This window comes from Condylura cristata, unplaced genomic scaffold, assembly GCF_000260355.1.
Source record: "Condylura cristata isolate star-nosed mole 26May11 unplaced genomic scaffold, ConCri1.0 scaffold00001, whole genome shotgun sequence".
Lineage (NCBI taxonomy): Eukaryota > Metazoa > Chordata > Mammalia > Eulipotyphla > Talpidae > Condylura > Condylura cristata.
The window spans coordinates 2,450,997-2,467,483 of record NW_004567102.1 but is presented as its reverse complement, the minus strand read 5'-3'; the positions used below and the strand labels follow the sequence as shown (position 1 = coordinate 2,467,483).

The 16,487-nt window shown below is 37.7% G+C and overlaps 1 protein-coding gene across 3 annotated transcripts in view; it reads left to right on the top strand.

Moving 5' to 3' along the window:
* The window catches only part of LOC101629121 (chromosome unknown open reading frame, human C6orf106), a 91,311-nt gene that overhangs the window by 38,393 nt on the left and 36,431 nt on the right, over nucleotides 1-16,487 (top strand). For 2 of the 3 annotated variants that reach the window (XM_012722481.1, XM_004673403.2), the window contains exons 2-3: nucleotides 3,275-3,429; nucleotides 10,361-10,558. In XM_012722481.1, coding sequence (XP_012577935.1) covers nucleotides 3,275-3,429; nucleotides 10,361-10,558 — 353 coding nt within the window. The remainder of the gene's footprint in view (nucleotides 1-3,274; nucleotides 3,430-10,360; nucleotides 10,559-16,487) is intronic. The other variant, XM_004673404.2, reaches the window with a different exon arrangement.

The window sequence follows — 16,487 nt, the reverse complement described above, 5'->3', positions numbered from 1 at the left end:
TGCACATGTGTGTGATCTTGATCTGATTTTGGGCATTTGGGTTGTTTCCAAGCCTTACCTATTATTAATAGTGCTTTAATAAATATAGGGGTGTAGGTATCCTTTTGAATTAATGTTCTTGTATCATTTGGGTAGATCCCTAGGAGTGTAATTGCTGGGACATATGGTAGCTACATTGTTAGTAGTCTGAGGAACCTCTATACATCTTGGAAAACTTTTGTATTGAATGATCAGTCATACAGGCAGTCTGGCCCTTGTTCCAAATCTGCTTCATATAAGTTTTAACTAGCATACACAAATAGTCAGGGAGTTTGGTTATAGTGTAATTCCAGTCATTACTGACTTATATAGCAAGCCACCATTGCAAGAGGCTTGATCTGAGGTAACTGTTTAAATATAACCTTATTTCTGGTAGCTGCAAACACCTGGAGAAGTATGCAGCCCCAGAGCAAAAAAGTATTTGCTGTTAATAGTATATCTGTTGCACAGTTGTATATTGCCAAGCCTGTTTCATGCTGTGGTTATGCGTCATTAAAAACAACCCACTGGATCCTTTAGCTTAAGCTTGGATTCTGTTTAGAAAAATGCAGTTTGTGGTGTTGTCTGCTGTGGGGACTATGGATGATGTCACTAGTTTGAGTAAGACCATAAGCAAAGTAGTTAATGTAATTACCAACAATTTCTTGGTCTCTAGTGAACACAGCCTACTTAAACCCCTTAAGTGGCATTAGTTTCTGGCACTGGAGTATCAAGCTGTCCATCATTTTCAGCTGCACTCTCTAGTTTATGTACTGGATAGTTTCTTTTGACATAGGGTGTTCAAGGCTAATTAAAAAGAATACCTACATTCACAAACTGATGTTTGAAAAAAAAAAAGACTCTTAAACATGGAAAGATGCTTAATTTTTTTGTAAAAAGAGAAAATCATATTTAAGACCTCAGCAAAATCATCAGACTGAGAAAAATCTGAAACATTAGAGAAACACTATAAATGAACAGGAAGGGAAATAGACATTCTTGTACATTCTTGGTGGTAGCATTCATTCAATGCCCAACTTTTATTGAAGGAAGCTAAGACCCAGCAGTATCACTACTAGATTGATTAGCCCTCCGGTGTGTGTACTTATGTTTATTTGTGGAAGAATTAAAGATTGGAAGCAAATGCAAAAGTGCCCTGGTTAAAAAAAGAAAAAAGTAGACTACATAAATGGTGGCACATCTGTACAATGGCTACAACTGTAAAAAGAAGGTACTCACTGTGCCTGACATAGAAATATCTAAAAAGACACTTCTCCAAAGAGGAAATGCAGATGGCCAACAGGCACATGAAAAAATATTCAACTCACTTATAATCAGGGAAATGCAAATCAAAACCGCAGTGAGATATCACCTCACACTAGTAATGGCCCATGTTGAAAAAACTACCAAAGGGCCCTCCCTGGTGGCGCAATGGGTTAGGACACAGCACTGCAAGCTGGCCACAGCGGCTTCAGTGCTAGTTCCATCCCCGGCCCTGGAGGTGACCACATGGTGTGGCAGACCTCTCCTGACCCGCCCGCTGCTTCCTTCAGCAATGTATTTCCAACTGCCTGTGCCCCACTCTGTCTCTGGTGAAGCCTCTCATCATCCCTGCACCTCTGGTTTGTACCCCAATATTGTATGAATGAATAAATCTAAAAAACAAACAAACAAACAAACAAAAAACTACCAACAAATGCTGGAGAGGATGTGGAGAAAAAGAAACCCTTTTACATTCTGGTGGGAATGCAAACTGGCTCACCCACTATGGAAAGTTCTGTGGTGGACTCTCAAATTACTAAAAATAGATCTACCATATGACAGTAATTCTACTCCTAGCACTCTACCAAAGGACACAAAAACATTAATTCATAAGGAAATTTGCACCCCACTGTTTGCTGCAGTACTGTTTACAGTAGCTAAGGGAACAGCCTAAATGTCCAGAAACAGATGACTGGGTGAAGAAGATGTGGTATATAGACACCAGGGAATATTGCTCAGCAGTCAAAAAAGAAACTCATGCCATTTGCAGAAACATGGATGGAGCTAAAAGGGATTATGGTCAATGAAATAAGTTAGGAGGAAAAAGAAAAATAACAGATGGTTTCATAAGTATATAGGGAAACCACAGGGGTGGGGAAAGAAAAAACAATAACAAAATGTCAGAGAAACTATAAATTAGAGGCATACATCAGGGGAGGGAGAAGAATCAGAATGTGGGAGGAAAGAGCACAAGAAACTGGTGAGTGTTCATTGGTAACTTGGTGGTGGGAATTTTATGGAGATTACACTGAGAAGGAAAATCAAACATTACACAAAAAATGAACAATGATGTAAATATATATATGTTTTTAAATAAATATATTTAAAAAATAAAGAAGTATCTTCATGATATTACTGTTTTTTAAGTTGTTTGTCAGTCATTTATATGTCTGTATAATTCAGGTGTTATGTTTTTACTCTGTATATGCACATGCTTTATTCAGCCATAATTTTTATTTAAATGTCATCCTTTTATACATGGGAGTAAAGCATTGTGTATAGCATGCTACTTATGTAAGAAAGGGAAAATTAAGACTGTGCCATTTGCTTGTATGTTTCAAAGTTCTGGAAGGATACTTAAAGGAATAATATGAGTGATATCTCTGTGTATATATTTTGAAAAAGGAGATAAAATGGATACTTTTACTTTTCTAAAATGTTTTTGAACCATGTACATGTATTACTTTCTCAAAAACTTAGAATATGTTTAAAAATGGAGGTGGTTTGAATTTTAGTTGCCAACAGAGTAGGGAATAGAACAGGAGGACTGGACAGAAATACACTGCTGAGGGCCACAGTGGGTGAGACAGAGAGGTCTGCCACACCATGTGGGTCAGTTCCCTGGCCGGGGATCAAACTCATGCTGCAGTGACTCAGATAGCTTCATAGAGCTGTGCTTTTAACCCTTTGTGCCACCAGGGTGGCCTGAGATTTACTCCTGTTGATGCTGAGGGTTGTAATGTTGCTTTCTGTGTGGGCATTCAGGGAAGAAAGTGGTGATACATAAATTTGTTGAACCTGGTGGTGTCATTTCCTGTTGTTATTCAACCAGAATCAATGACTGAAGAGAGTATGTACATACCACAAGCCTTAAGTTCCTTAACAAATCCTAAGAAATAGACTTTTCTTATTAGTTGACAAGTAGAGTAATATATATTTTTCTGGACAACATTGAAGTGTTTTGCATTTCTCTCTCTCTCTCTTTTTTTCGTAGGAACCTACAAGCAGCAATTGGCGCCTATTATGACTTTGAGAGCCCAAACATCAGTGTGCCCTCTATGTCTTTTGTTGAAGATGTCACCATAGGAGAAGGGGAGTCGATACCTCCTGATACTCAGTTTATAAAAACATGGCGGATCCAAAACTCCGGTATGTGTATAATAATAGGCAATTTTCCCTTTCTAGATTTCTTAATTGTTAAAGAAATAAGAAAATGTTTTATATTATGTGGCCATGGAAGCTCTTTGTTATACATGATGTAGTATTTTCTTGTACTGGCATGATGGATAGCCAAACATCAGTGAAATACCCCTGGCAATAGAATAGAAAGAATAATTTAGGTTCTGATAGCAACAACATTATTCAGTATCCATTTATACTAGGAATTAGACATGTGTATGGTGATAGGGCTGTCTGTACCTGTACCGTTCTACTCCATCATTTTAATTCCGCTCTAATTAATCATCCAGTCATTTCCAGCAGGCTAGAGGAGATGTATCCTTGAATAGAACAAGGTATTTAGAGCTGTAAGCATCTGCTCATTTGAAAGCTCATGGCTTTGCAACCACAAGGATAATTTCTCTCTGAAATTTTGTTGAAGTATTTATTTGAGATGTTAGTACCACTATGAAAAATAGGGAAAGAAATGTGGGCTTTGCTGAAAGAAAAAAATATTGTTCTGATGTACTGCTGATTTTAGGGAAAGTAAAAAATATGTTAACCATGGTTCTTTGATAACAGTATCTGAATGTCTTGTAACTTAATTAGTACAGAGATTTTAGAACAGAAATTCTAATTTTTTAAGTAGCTTTAGTATTACTTGTGTCATGCTGACTGGTGAGGTTGTTTTGACTTCTTTGCTAATGATGACTTACAGGAGAATTCAGAGATGAAAAACAAGGCAAAAAGGAGTACTTAGCTAAAAATGGGTGGGAATAGTATAAAATGGTAGGAAGTCAAATCTGACCCCTGCAAAACTTGGCCTGCCCCTTGATTTGTACAAAATCTGTGTTGGTGGGTCTTGACACTCTTTTCTCCTGCTTTTGGTTAATAACTCCAGCTAAAGATTTGTGGGTGGACCTGTATAGGAAGGCAGTCTGATAGGAGATTCTGGGTGCTCTACAAACTGGTACTAGTCACCTTTTATTGACTGTTTTGTTTTTAGTTCTTTATGCTTCATTTCTTCTATGATGGGGAGTAATTTGCAAGGTAGCCTTTTATATAATAATTAATTTACCAATTTTTTTTTCTTTTTCTGTTTTTCTTTAAGGGCAAAGGTTCAGTGTGTCCCTGGGCAAATGTACAAAATCTGAATTTACCCAGTGTTGTGGACAATTGGGCATATCTGTGGCTTTATAAAATTTTCATTAGCTTTTCCCTTTTGGTTATAAGTGTAGTATGTTGTTAGAGAGGCATCTGGTGATATGGGAAAATAGTCACATTTTCTTTTGTCTTAAAATTCTTGTTCAGAGTTTGATTATCTTTGCCTAATATTTTCCTCACCCACTGTTGCTTTTTTTTTTTTTAAGATTTATTTATTTGTACATACAGAACTGGGGTACAGGCCAGAGGCTCAGGGGCGGTGAGAGGCTTCACCAGAGACAGAGTGGGGAGCAGAACAGGCAGATCGACGAAGTACACTGCTGAGGAGAGCAGTGGGCGGGTCAGGAGAGGTCTGTCACACCATGTGGTCACCTCCGGGGCAGGCGGGAATTGAACTCATGCGGAAGTGGCTTTAGCTTCTCAGTGCTGTGCTTTAACCCGCTGCGCCACCAGGGAGGGCCCCCACTGTTGCTTTTAAAATATTAAAACAATTTTAATTTAGCTTGTAGTCATCATATTTTCTTTTCTGAAGTATTAAAACTTAACTGTTATTGATCAAAGTGGTTCTGAAATCTGTTCATGCATTTTTGGATGATCGACATTTGTTTAGAAAGTATAACTCTGTTTTATTTATTTAAAAAAAACTGGGTCCTCCCTGGCTAAAGTACAGTACTAAGAAGCTAAAGACACTTCAGCATGATTTTGATCCTGGCCTCAGAGGAGATCCACATGGCGCGGCAGACCTCTCCTGACCTGCCTGCTGCACCCCACAGCAGTGTACTTCGTCGATCTGCCTGTTCTGCTCCCCACTCTCTCTCTGGTGAATCCTCTCACTACTCCTGCACCTCTGTCCTGTACCCTAGTTCTATATGCATAAATAAATAAATCTTTTTTAAAAATTGTTTACTTATATGAAAACACAGAAAACAGTCTGACTTAATATGGATGCTATATAATATTTATTTTAAAAGATTTAAATATTTTCTAAAAAGATTTATTTATTTATGTATACAAGAACTGGGGTACAGGCCAGAGGTGCAGAGGGTGAGAGGAGTAGGGAACAGAACAGGTGACAGATTAGGGAACAGAACAGGAGGACTGATCAAAATACACTGTTGAAAGGATCAGTGAGTGAGACACAAGAGGTCTATAATATCGTGTGGTTCACCTCCCTGGCCAGGGATTGAACTCCATGCTATATAGTGACTGCCGGTAGCTTCCAGAGTGCTGCACTTTAACCCTTTGCATCACCAGGGAGGGCCCTTAAATATGGAAAATTGTTAGGAGGCCTGTTGACATGTTTCAAATATTATCTGGCTACTGAATAACCATTTTGTATTTTAGAAAACTTCTTTATAGATCTATTCATTGGCTAAGCAGGTTCTTGTTTTAATGGGGACTTGCGAGAGAGTGGTACAAATGGCTCAAATGTTATTTCAGATCCCCAAAAGGCAGCCTGTCTTTCAGCTTGAGTTATAAAAAATTTGTATTGGTGGGCCTGGTTGCCTTCACCTTCGCCTTTGCCTTCTGCTTTTTCTTAGTAACTCCAGTTTAAAATAGCCTCTGGGCCTTTAGCCCTCTTCTTCCTGTAAAAGAGCATTCATATTCCTGAGCACCTTTTAAAAAGTTGGACAACAGTTACTAGAAATTTTACCTTTCAAGGTACTTTGTACAAATTTTTTTTTTTTTGATTCACAGAATTGTTCAGCCATGTATAAAATGGTTTTTTATCTATCAGTTATGTGCTTTCCTTTTAAGCAAGGAGAAATTGGTTTCATAGCTAAGTAATAGATATATTATTAAAGAGGGAAGGAAAACATGGTTCTTTGGTATCATGCTAATCTGGCCAGTTATTTCTGGAAAGAGAGGAGTAACACAAAAGTTGGCTTTTTCTTCTTTGGTGCTTTTACTTACTCTCATACATAATTTCTTTCCTATGAGACAAGTCCTTGCTGAATTTCATAATTATCTTGCATAGTATCTCTTTGCTGTCAAATACACAATGGATGAGATTGCTAAGGATTGCATGGAGTTGACTCAACAGCTTCTCCAAATAAGATAAGTTTCACATATTGTTTTAAGATTCAATGAATACTGCTTAAATCCTTAGATTTGGACTATAAAAAGCAGAATTAATGCCTTCAATGACATAGATGCAGAATCCCAGAATCCAAATTTTCATCACTATTTAAGTAGTAGAAACTTAATGGAAACCTTAATGGAGTTCAAGTGAAAATTGAAACTGTCCCTCAGAAGACAAGTAGACAATTCTCTTTACCCACACTTACACGTTCTCAGTTGCTGTGGAACATGTTTGTTCATGCTCTGTTGTCCAACTCGGTGGTGAATCTTTGACTGAACATGTTACAACTGATGTTTCTCTGTTTTGGTAAAGTAGTTGTGATTGCCATATGAGTGACTTCAGAGTCATTTTTGTTTTTTTCAACTACATAGAAGTGAGTATAAAACAAGAGCTGGGAAAAGAACATGAGAAAGAATTAGTATTTCCCCCATTTTTCATTTGGCTTCTTGAAATAGTTAATCCCACCTTTTGCTTCATTATGCATGTATAGAAGATAATTCTGCTTCATTCATTTGACAAATTGTATTATTTTCCAGGTGGTTTAACCAGATAAAGGGAAAAATAGTATTGAGGTCAGTGAAGGTATCTGTTTTCATGTAGCATAACTTGAGATGCAGTCTCTAAATTCATAGGAATTAAAAAGAATAGGCGATCATCTTCAGCGAGATTTGTCTTCTTCCGCATTGCTCTTTGGATGTGCCTTACGTACAGTCTCCAGACTTTTTGTAATCACATACACTTAGTAAACGTCATACTTTCTGGAATGGATTTACTATTCTTTCATTTTTGCAAAACTCTTTTTCTCGGAATTGTCATGTGACAGTTCTTGTTTTGTTACTACTAACTTGAAATGTTTTAAATACATAGTCCATGATGACTGGAGAATCACAACCTTAATCTGTGTGTGCTTGTGAGACTTAATTTGGAAAGTCACAAAACAGATTAGTTTTTATTTTCTATATGTATCCACCGTTAAGCTAGTTTGTAACTAAGATCTATTTGGAAGCTCTGTTGTATTATACTTCCAAATGTAGATTTCAGGTATACTTAGCAAACTGCACACCAATCCAAACATGCCAGAATTTCCTTTCCATCCACATCAAGAATCATTGACCTTTTCACAGTTAACTGACCTAATAGAATGGTTATAAGAACTCTATATCTTAACTATTGATAACTCTCAGAAAAAAAGTGATTGGTTCTTCACGTCATAGCAAATTAGTAGCTTAGACTTGGTAGTGAACGACTTTTATATTTTTCCTTCAAAATGTTCCACAAGTACCACATTAGAATATCTAGAATATCTAGAGGACCAAAAGTAACAAGACTATCTCTGGTAATTTAATGTTAGGCATACAGCATTTTACTAGGTAACTCAGTCTCTGGTATGACATAGCATTGCCTCTCCTGCCCAGCTGGGACACCCAACTGTCTTGGCTGCCTGTGGTTTCTCCTCAGGAAAGCCAGATGTTACACCCACCTAGTTTGGTTTTCTTTATTTTCTTAGAAGTTCAAAGTCAGACACATTCTTAGGGTTTCATATAAATAAGTATTGTCTTAAACAGTGTGTGTGTGTGTGTGTGTGTGTGTTAAAAAATAATTGTGGTGAGATAAACCAGAAACAGAAAGAAAAATACTGATGATTTCGCTCATAGCAGGAGTATAATGGACCAGGCGAGAAAATAATAAGAATAATGAACAGCCATATACCAGACATTTTGTGGGGGTGGAGTGGGGAATGGGATAAAAAATGGGGGGAGTGGGATCAAAAATGCACAGGACTATGGTGATGGTACACGGGTGACTCGGTGATGGGAAACCCACGGGGATTACAATTGAGATTTAAAAAAATGTACAAAATGATGTAAAAATAAACTGTTATATTATTTAAAAAAAAGATTAGTAGAAAAGTGAAAATAAAATTATGAATTCAGCCTGATAATAAAAGTTTAATTTTCCTCTTGGATCTTAGTGTTTAAAAAGAATGGCATTTTCTAAGGTGCTTCACATCAGCCGCTGCTGTTCTTGGCCTGAAGGAAATAAATTGTCTCAGGCCAGAGGCCACAGAAAAACAGAATTTGCACATGTGGTTAGTATGTTGTCATAACCTTTCCAAAGCACTTGCCCATAGTATTAAGAGGGCACATTGGTGGCAGTTTTTTAAAAAGAAGGTATGATGAAAAACATAGTGGCCATTGCTTCACTTGCTACTCCTTAAGTCCCAGGTTCCACAGAGGGGTCTCTTCACAGTGAGGCTAAGATTTTAGCAGTACAATTCTGGTTGCTTTTCTCTCTGGTTCCCTTTTCAGTTGTAAACTATCAGGTACGTAGTTTACTGCCTGGCACCAAGATATCTTAGAGTACTATTGGGAGCTAAATGTTAAGCATACCATATCTAGAGAATCCTGCCGTGTCCTGATTTATTTCATTATGAATGTCTATATATCCCTCCTACCCTCAAAAGATACGTACATGAAGTTTCTGTCTACAGTAAAAAGAAATATATTGGATAGACTATACAGGAAAGATGACATCTAATCACTATATGGTGGCTACCTATGATTGGCTAGAATAAAGATTTCTCATTTTGAATTAGTTTACATGAAAATAGATACACAAGAATAGTAGTTACCAAACAAGATATTTGACTTTCTGAGGAAAGACTATTCCTGCTAAGGCCATTACTCCATTACCTTATCCTTTCTACAATCACATCTTGTTTAGACCACAGTGTGTTGATAATCTTCAGTGGAGCTGACCCCACTGTCCATATTTTCCCACACTACTTGAACCTGAAAACAGAAACTTCACTTGCATGTTTATTTTGCTGAGTGTTTTTTTTTTTTCCTTTTTTTTAACCGCATACAAGAGGTAGGGGTAGTGAGCAGATTCACCAGAGACAAGAGTGCAGATCCACTGAAATACACTGCTGAGGAGAGCAGCTGGTGAGACAAGAAGGGTCTGCGGGTTTGAACTTGTGCCACAGTGACTGGTGCTAAGCTTGACGGTGCTGTCTTTAACCCCTGCACCACCAGAGAGACCCCCTGATTTTGCTGAGTCTTTTGAGCCTCTCAGGTCCTCAAGAATCTTTCAGGACTCCAGAAAAAAGGTCATGATTAAAAAAAAGGCAGTTTTTTTTTTTTTTGAAAAAGTAGTTTTTTAATGAAAATAATTTAAAAAAATATGTATTATGTATTATGTGTTTCTTCCTTTTGCCACAATAGAAAAACTGGAGACAATTAATATATTTTTACTTCGACTATCAGTTTTAAAAGTTCAAGTGAAAATGGGCATGTGTTACCCTCTAGTAGAAAACAGAGCCCTCCAAAGAAGTAGGCCTGAGCTTCATCTCCATGACTCTGCACATATCACTCCTACGTTCTGTAGGCTCCTGTGATGTGTGGTTTTCTCTGGGGTCATCCGGAACACTACTTCTTGAGGAATTGATTTGCCTTTGCTTGTATTGCCTTCTTTTAGGGAGAAAGACTATTGGTAGAAGTTGTTTCTGATAATTCCTTGTAGTCAAGTGTGTGAGATTTTTAGATAGCTCAAGGCTATGTGGGTAGTTTACCTGTGTATGAGAAACAAAGATGCCTCTTCTCCAGTTCTGTAATGACCTGCACCCAGCATAGGACCACAAATTGCCTAACATTTTTTTCTTTTGCTTGAACTCAGGGGCAGAGGCCTGGCCTCCAGGGGTTTGTCTTAAGTATGTCGGGGGAGACCAGTTTGGACATGTGAACATGGTGATGGTGAGATCGCTAGAACCCCAAGAGATTGCAGATGTCAGCGTCCAGATGTGCAGCCCCAGCAGAGCAGGAATGTATCAGGGACAGTGGCGGATGTGCACAGCTACAGGACTCTACTATGGAGGTGAGTATGTCCTTGTGCAGCCCAGGGTGCAGGAATTAAGGTAACGTGTAGAGCACCCCCAGATTTGCTCACAGAACCTGTCAAATAACACAATAGGGGTGTGGCTTCTTTTAAATAGTCACGCTATGCAAATAAATGATTTGAATTTAATGGCCTCCTAATTGATTCAGTCTAGTACACTCCCTTTACACTAGGAATTTAGTTAAAATTTAGTGAAGTGTATGAGTTCTACCTTACATTCTAAACAATGATTTTGAAGTGCTGCCGCTTTTATTATCCAGTAGGTACTGTAAGAATACTGGAGGCAGTTGTTGTTCTCATAATCTTTATGCTTAGATCAAAAAAGGTTAATACCTAAAATATGCATACTTTCCCAACTTGTCAAATCGCTGTCCTTTTCTTTCTTGCCAAATTTTTTGAGCAGAGTGATCTGTACTCATTGTCTCTTCTCATTTTCCATTTTTTCTTCAACCTAATCTTTTACCTACTCCAGTGAAAGTTTATCAGTGACTACTCAGTTTCCAAATCCAGTGGACACTTGACAGGCTTCGTACTGCCTGGCCTTCTATCACTTGGTACCATATTCCCAGTGTTTTGAAATGTCTGCTTTCCTAGGTTCATATAACACTTCTCTTGTTTCTCCTCTTCCTCTCCTCCTCCTCTGGGTATTCTTCCTCTGTCTAGCCACATGTTTGCTACAGGAATATCAAGTTCCACTCTGTGTCCCATTCACAGTCAGTGACTTCATCCACCCACCCACATGGCTTCAGTTGTCACCAGTATGATCACACGATGACTCTCAAATTCATATCTGTGGCTCTTCTTTTGGGGGCTCTACACCTGTGTTTTAACTTTTTGTAGTCAGAATGCATGAATAGTCTGTAGATTTCTGAATTTTGATCTCCCAGACAAAGCTTACATTTTTCTTATGAGTACTTCACTGGCTCCACTGAGATGATTAGGCCAGAAACCTTGTTATCATCTTTGCTCTTTTTTTGTTGTTTTTTAAAAGATATATTTATGCATATAGAATTGGCGTACAGGCCAGAGGTGTAGGGACAGTGAGAGGATTCACTAGAGACCGAGTGGGGAGCAGAACAGGCAGATTGACGAAGTACATTGCTAAGGCAGGCAGCAGCGGTCAGGAGAGGGCTGCACCATGTGATCACCTCCAGGGTGGGGATTAAACTCGCACTGAAGTGGCTGCTGCTTGCTTGCAGTGCTGTACTTTTAACCTGTTGTGCCATCAGGGAGGAACCCTATTTTATCATTCTTAATCAGAAATAAATTCTTACTCTATTATATTCCATCTCTTAGAGATTTAAAAATAAATTAATAGTTCTGCTCTCTGAGCACTTTTAACTGGACTCATAGCCAGTGGGACTTTGGAGTTATTTCAAGGGGTCTTGGAATTAATGTCTCTCTCTCTCATATATATATATGCCAAAATTTTTAATACTAGAAAGGGTATCTTACATTAGTGCTTATGTGATACTATTTTTTGCCTAAAATTGTTACACTTAACTGCAATGAAGCCAAACTCCTTAGCACAGACTTAATGCTCTTCATGATCCCACCTGGCCTCCTTTTCACTCACCTCCTGTTGCCCTAGACTTGGTTCCGGAAGACACCAAATGCCACCACATGCTTTCACTTCTTTCATGTCCTCGCTTTTGTTCCCATTGCCTGAAATATCTCTTTCCAGCTAGCTCCTGAATGAAACTGGATTCACATGAAGTCATTTGTCCTTCCCCTCCCCCTTTACTTTCTCTCCCCAGTCCCCCAAGGAAATTCTTCTGTTCCTTTTTCATTCATATTATGCATATGCTTGTTGTTAAACTCAGTTGTTTGCTTATCCTTTTCTCTTACTAGACTGAACTGTTTATTGAATAACAAATGAATGTACACCCATATCAGAACACTGAGATTCTGGAGTTTATTTTCAGACCACTTCTCCTAAGAATGTTCTTTCTTGCATTCCCATTGCATTATCTCTTCTCCCTCCTTTGCCTGTCTCTAGCACTTTTTTTTAACCCAGTTTATTTGACTTTATTTCATACTGTCTTTAAAACTTAAGGTGGTACAGTTATCATAGTATCTTTGTACCTTTTCAAAAAGTTGAGTCAATGCAGATCAGAGAGTGACTAATAGGTATTTTTTAATGAATGTGAGCATTTTTATGGGAGGAGGAAAACAACATAAATGACTTTAAAAATCCTTTTGATACAAAGACACTGTATTTTCCAGTGTTTGAGAGCTATAGTCATGTTTACAAAGGCTTCACAAAACAAAGTTTATTTTCAGTGTTCAATTAAAAATATCACTACGTGGGACATTAAATTTTTTTTACATGTAATATTCCTCTCCATTGCTAGAGGTAGGTGGAGTAAATGTTCCAGCTATGGAGGCATTAAAGAATTTAAAGTCTTTGGTTTTATACTCTGTAAATTGTTTCTCAGGACTTTGAAATCTAATCCCTTCAAGGGATCTTAATAATTCATCTAATTCTATGGTTTCTAAGCATTTTTCTTAGTAAGTAGAATGCTTTCCATGAGAAAGCATAATGAATGACCCTTCCAAGAAAGGGAAGAGATAAAAATGAAACTGTTTTTGTTGCTTCTAGAGCTTACTTGGCCTGTATTTGCCTGCTCTCTGAGAGACTGTGAACTGTAGTTTGCAGATCCCTCATTTGCTCTAGCAAAGAATGCAGTTCTGTTTTACAAACTACTGTATTTCACTGAATGTTGATTATAAAACATACCCTAACAGATAAATAAAGCAATTTAGTGTTCATATCTACATGTCAGACACACAAACACATATGTGTGTATACATACACAGTGGAGTATTATTACAAGCAAAACAAGGGAAACCAGCCATTTGTGATAACTTGGATGGACCTTGAGGGCTTTATGCTAAATGAGATGAGTTAGAGGAAAACAAACACTATATGATATTACTTGTATGTGGATTCTTAAAAAGAAAGAAAAGAAAACTTGGAAAAAGAGATCAGATTTTGTTGTTACCAGAGGCAGAATGAGGGGAGGGTGATTTGGAGAACAAAATTAGTAATAAGTACTTGGGATCTGATGTACAGCATGTTGCCATAGCTGACACTGCTGTGTGATGTATAGGAAAATTGTTAACAAGGTAAATCCTAAAATTTCTTATTAACAGAAGAAAATTTTTTCTTCTGTTTTTTTTTGTCTTGTCTTTTGATATCAATATGAGGTGACGGATCCTAACTAAATTTATTGTAATCTCCGCACAATATATGTTGTCAAAATATTATGCTCTGCAGTGATATATGTCAATTATACTCAATACTAGAGAGAAAACACATCTTATAGCACATCTTAACGTCATGAAGTGAACATATACATAAAACCACACTATGAACATGTGGGGAAAAAATTAATATCCACATTGACCATGCTTATTCTTTGCATTTTTCTGCTCATTTTGAGCTTGGTAGCTCCTGCAGTGTAGTGGAGTGGTGTTAGCAGTGTAGAACTAGGATACATTGGCCCAAAGTTAGAAAAATTAGCTACTTCTCTCTTCTTCATCTTTCTGTTTTAACAAAGCTTGTGTTTTGGTTTTGGTGAGGTGGGTGCTTCTATAGAGAAAATCAGTCCTTTCTTTTATAATAACACTTAATATTGTTTTAATTTATTTCTCTTCCCTAAAATAATTTTTGCTATAGAATTGACCCTTGAACCAACTTATAAGGTTTGGGATGCCAACAGATCCTGCCACTGTCAAAAAGCTGACATGCATCTGCAAATTCATGCCACATCACTGATTGATATGCATCTGCAAATTCAGTGGGTCTGCATTGGTTCATTGACTTGATTGAGTACTATTATTGGCAGATTTACTTTGAAACCCTAGTTTTTTATCTTCTTTTTCCTGACTTAGACTTCTTAGACCTTAAACTGACCCGTTGCCTAGTATCTATAGTATGTCAGGCGTTGTATTGGACTTTTTGCACTATAAATTACTTTATGAAGGAATGTTAGCTACATTTTATGGTTAAGGAACCTGCCAGAGAGAATTAGTATTTATCTAAGGTTTAGAAAAAGTTGTTATCCATAAGTTATAGTTAGTTGTTAACAAAAGTAGTTTTACAGTCATTGTCATTAATTTGACACTTCACTACTGAATGGAGTTTACAAGGAAACTTTTGTTTCTAGGTTATTGGTTCTTGCTAGGGTCTAATGAGGGTGGGCTACGTGGTCCCCAAATCCTCTCCATTTCTAGAGTATAAGAATGGGGGGGTTGACATTGTTGGGGTGACTCCTAGATAGATGTGTAAAGGTCATTGTTTCTGAGGAGTTTTTGTCTGCCACTAGAGACAAGTTTCCTAAAATAAACTAAATTCTTAAGATGTGATACACTGCATAAGTGTGGTCCCTATGTTGGCCTTGATTCCAACATTACATGCCTTCTTTTCCCCTGGTAGAGTGCACTCTTAACAGAATTCCACAGAAATTCTGAACCCCTGAACTGGGATAGCTCCTTCTCAGTCCTTATTGTGCAAAAATGAAGGAGTCCTTATTATGCATAAAAGTAAGATCAAGTGATATTCAGGTTATCACATGTTGCTGAGTGTTTTTCCCACTTAAAATAGCTCTTGTTAAATTACTTCACATGAGTCCCTAAAGACATTCACATAGTATAGATTAAATACATCTACATTATTCATTTGGTTTCTCAGAGGTTAGAAGTGGAACTTCCCTTATTATCCCAAACCACTGATGTCCAGTAAGTTAGGAAACATATTGGGTGCTTATCAATTACATTATCTCTAAAATCTTTCTACGTTTTCCAGCTGCTCTATTTTGCTGAATGTTCTTCCTAGCCTGGAAGTGTGGGATTGATTGTCCCTTCTCATTCTTCTGTGTTCTAACAGAAACTCTGATTTTCTGTTAGATTCCTCTTCCTCTAGCTTTTACACAGGTGTCTTCTATTTGGTTGCTGTTATTCTTGGCATTTCAACCCTTTTGCCTATTGCTACCTTCCATCCCTCTTTTATGTTTATCTCAAAAAGTCACCTCATTTGCATGTAGAAGATCCTCAATTAGATACTCTCTGTTTCAATTCTAAGCTCTAAAATTCCCCAATATCAGAAATATAGGTTGGCCTTGAAACCAACACATTGCTTTTTTGAAAATAGAAATGCTAGCCTCCACTGATTATGACTTGTATGGAAAATGTTGTTACAACTGACATTTAAAAATATAAACAGGATCTGAAATTCTTAAATTACCTTTGAAGGTGTACATTGAGTTTATAAAGAACGGGTTATTTTGACTTCAGAGAAACTTGCCTTTTGTTGGTTGTGCTGCCATCAACTGGTGGTGATTGGTGGTCATGTCTAGGTAATTCCACACTGTGAAATGGCTGTTCTGGATAGGTTGACCTCTTATGCACATATGTAGGTCCTGGTTTTCCATAAGAATATGGCAAATCAAGAAATCAGATGAAACAGTGATCCTTCTATAAAGCATGGTAAATAAAACATTTGCATGTATCAGATATTTTAACTACTTTGCAATTCAACTGTGAGTAGTAGTGTTTGTTTACTATTAATTAGCTTTATAAATTTTTTTCAGTGAAATACACACATATCTGTGTACACACCTGTCCCCATGGGTTTGATAGAAGGGGAAAATATAGTTTGGAAGTAGCATCTTTTTATGCATACAGAATTGGGGTACAGGCCAAAGGCACAGGTGCAGTGAGAGGATTCACCAGAGACAGAGTAGGGAGCAGAACAGACCGACTGAAGAAGTACACTGCTGAGGGGAGCAGCGGGCGGGCCAGGAGAGGTCTGCCACACCATGTGGTCACCTCCGGGGCAGGCGGGAATCAAACTCATGCGGAAGTGGCTGTAGCTTCTCGGTGCTGTGCTTTTTAACCCGCTGCA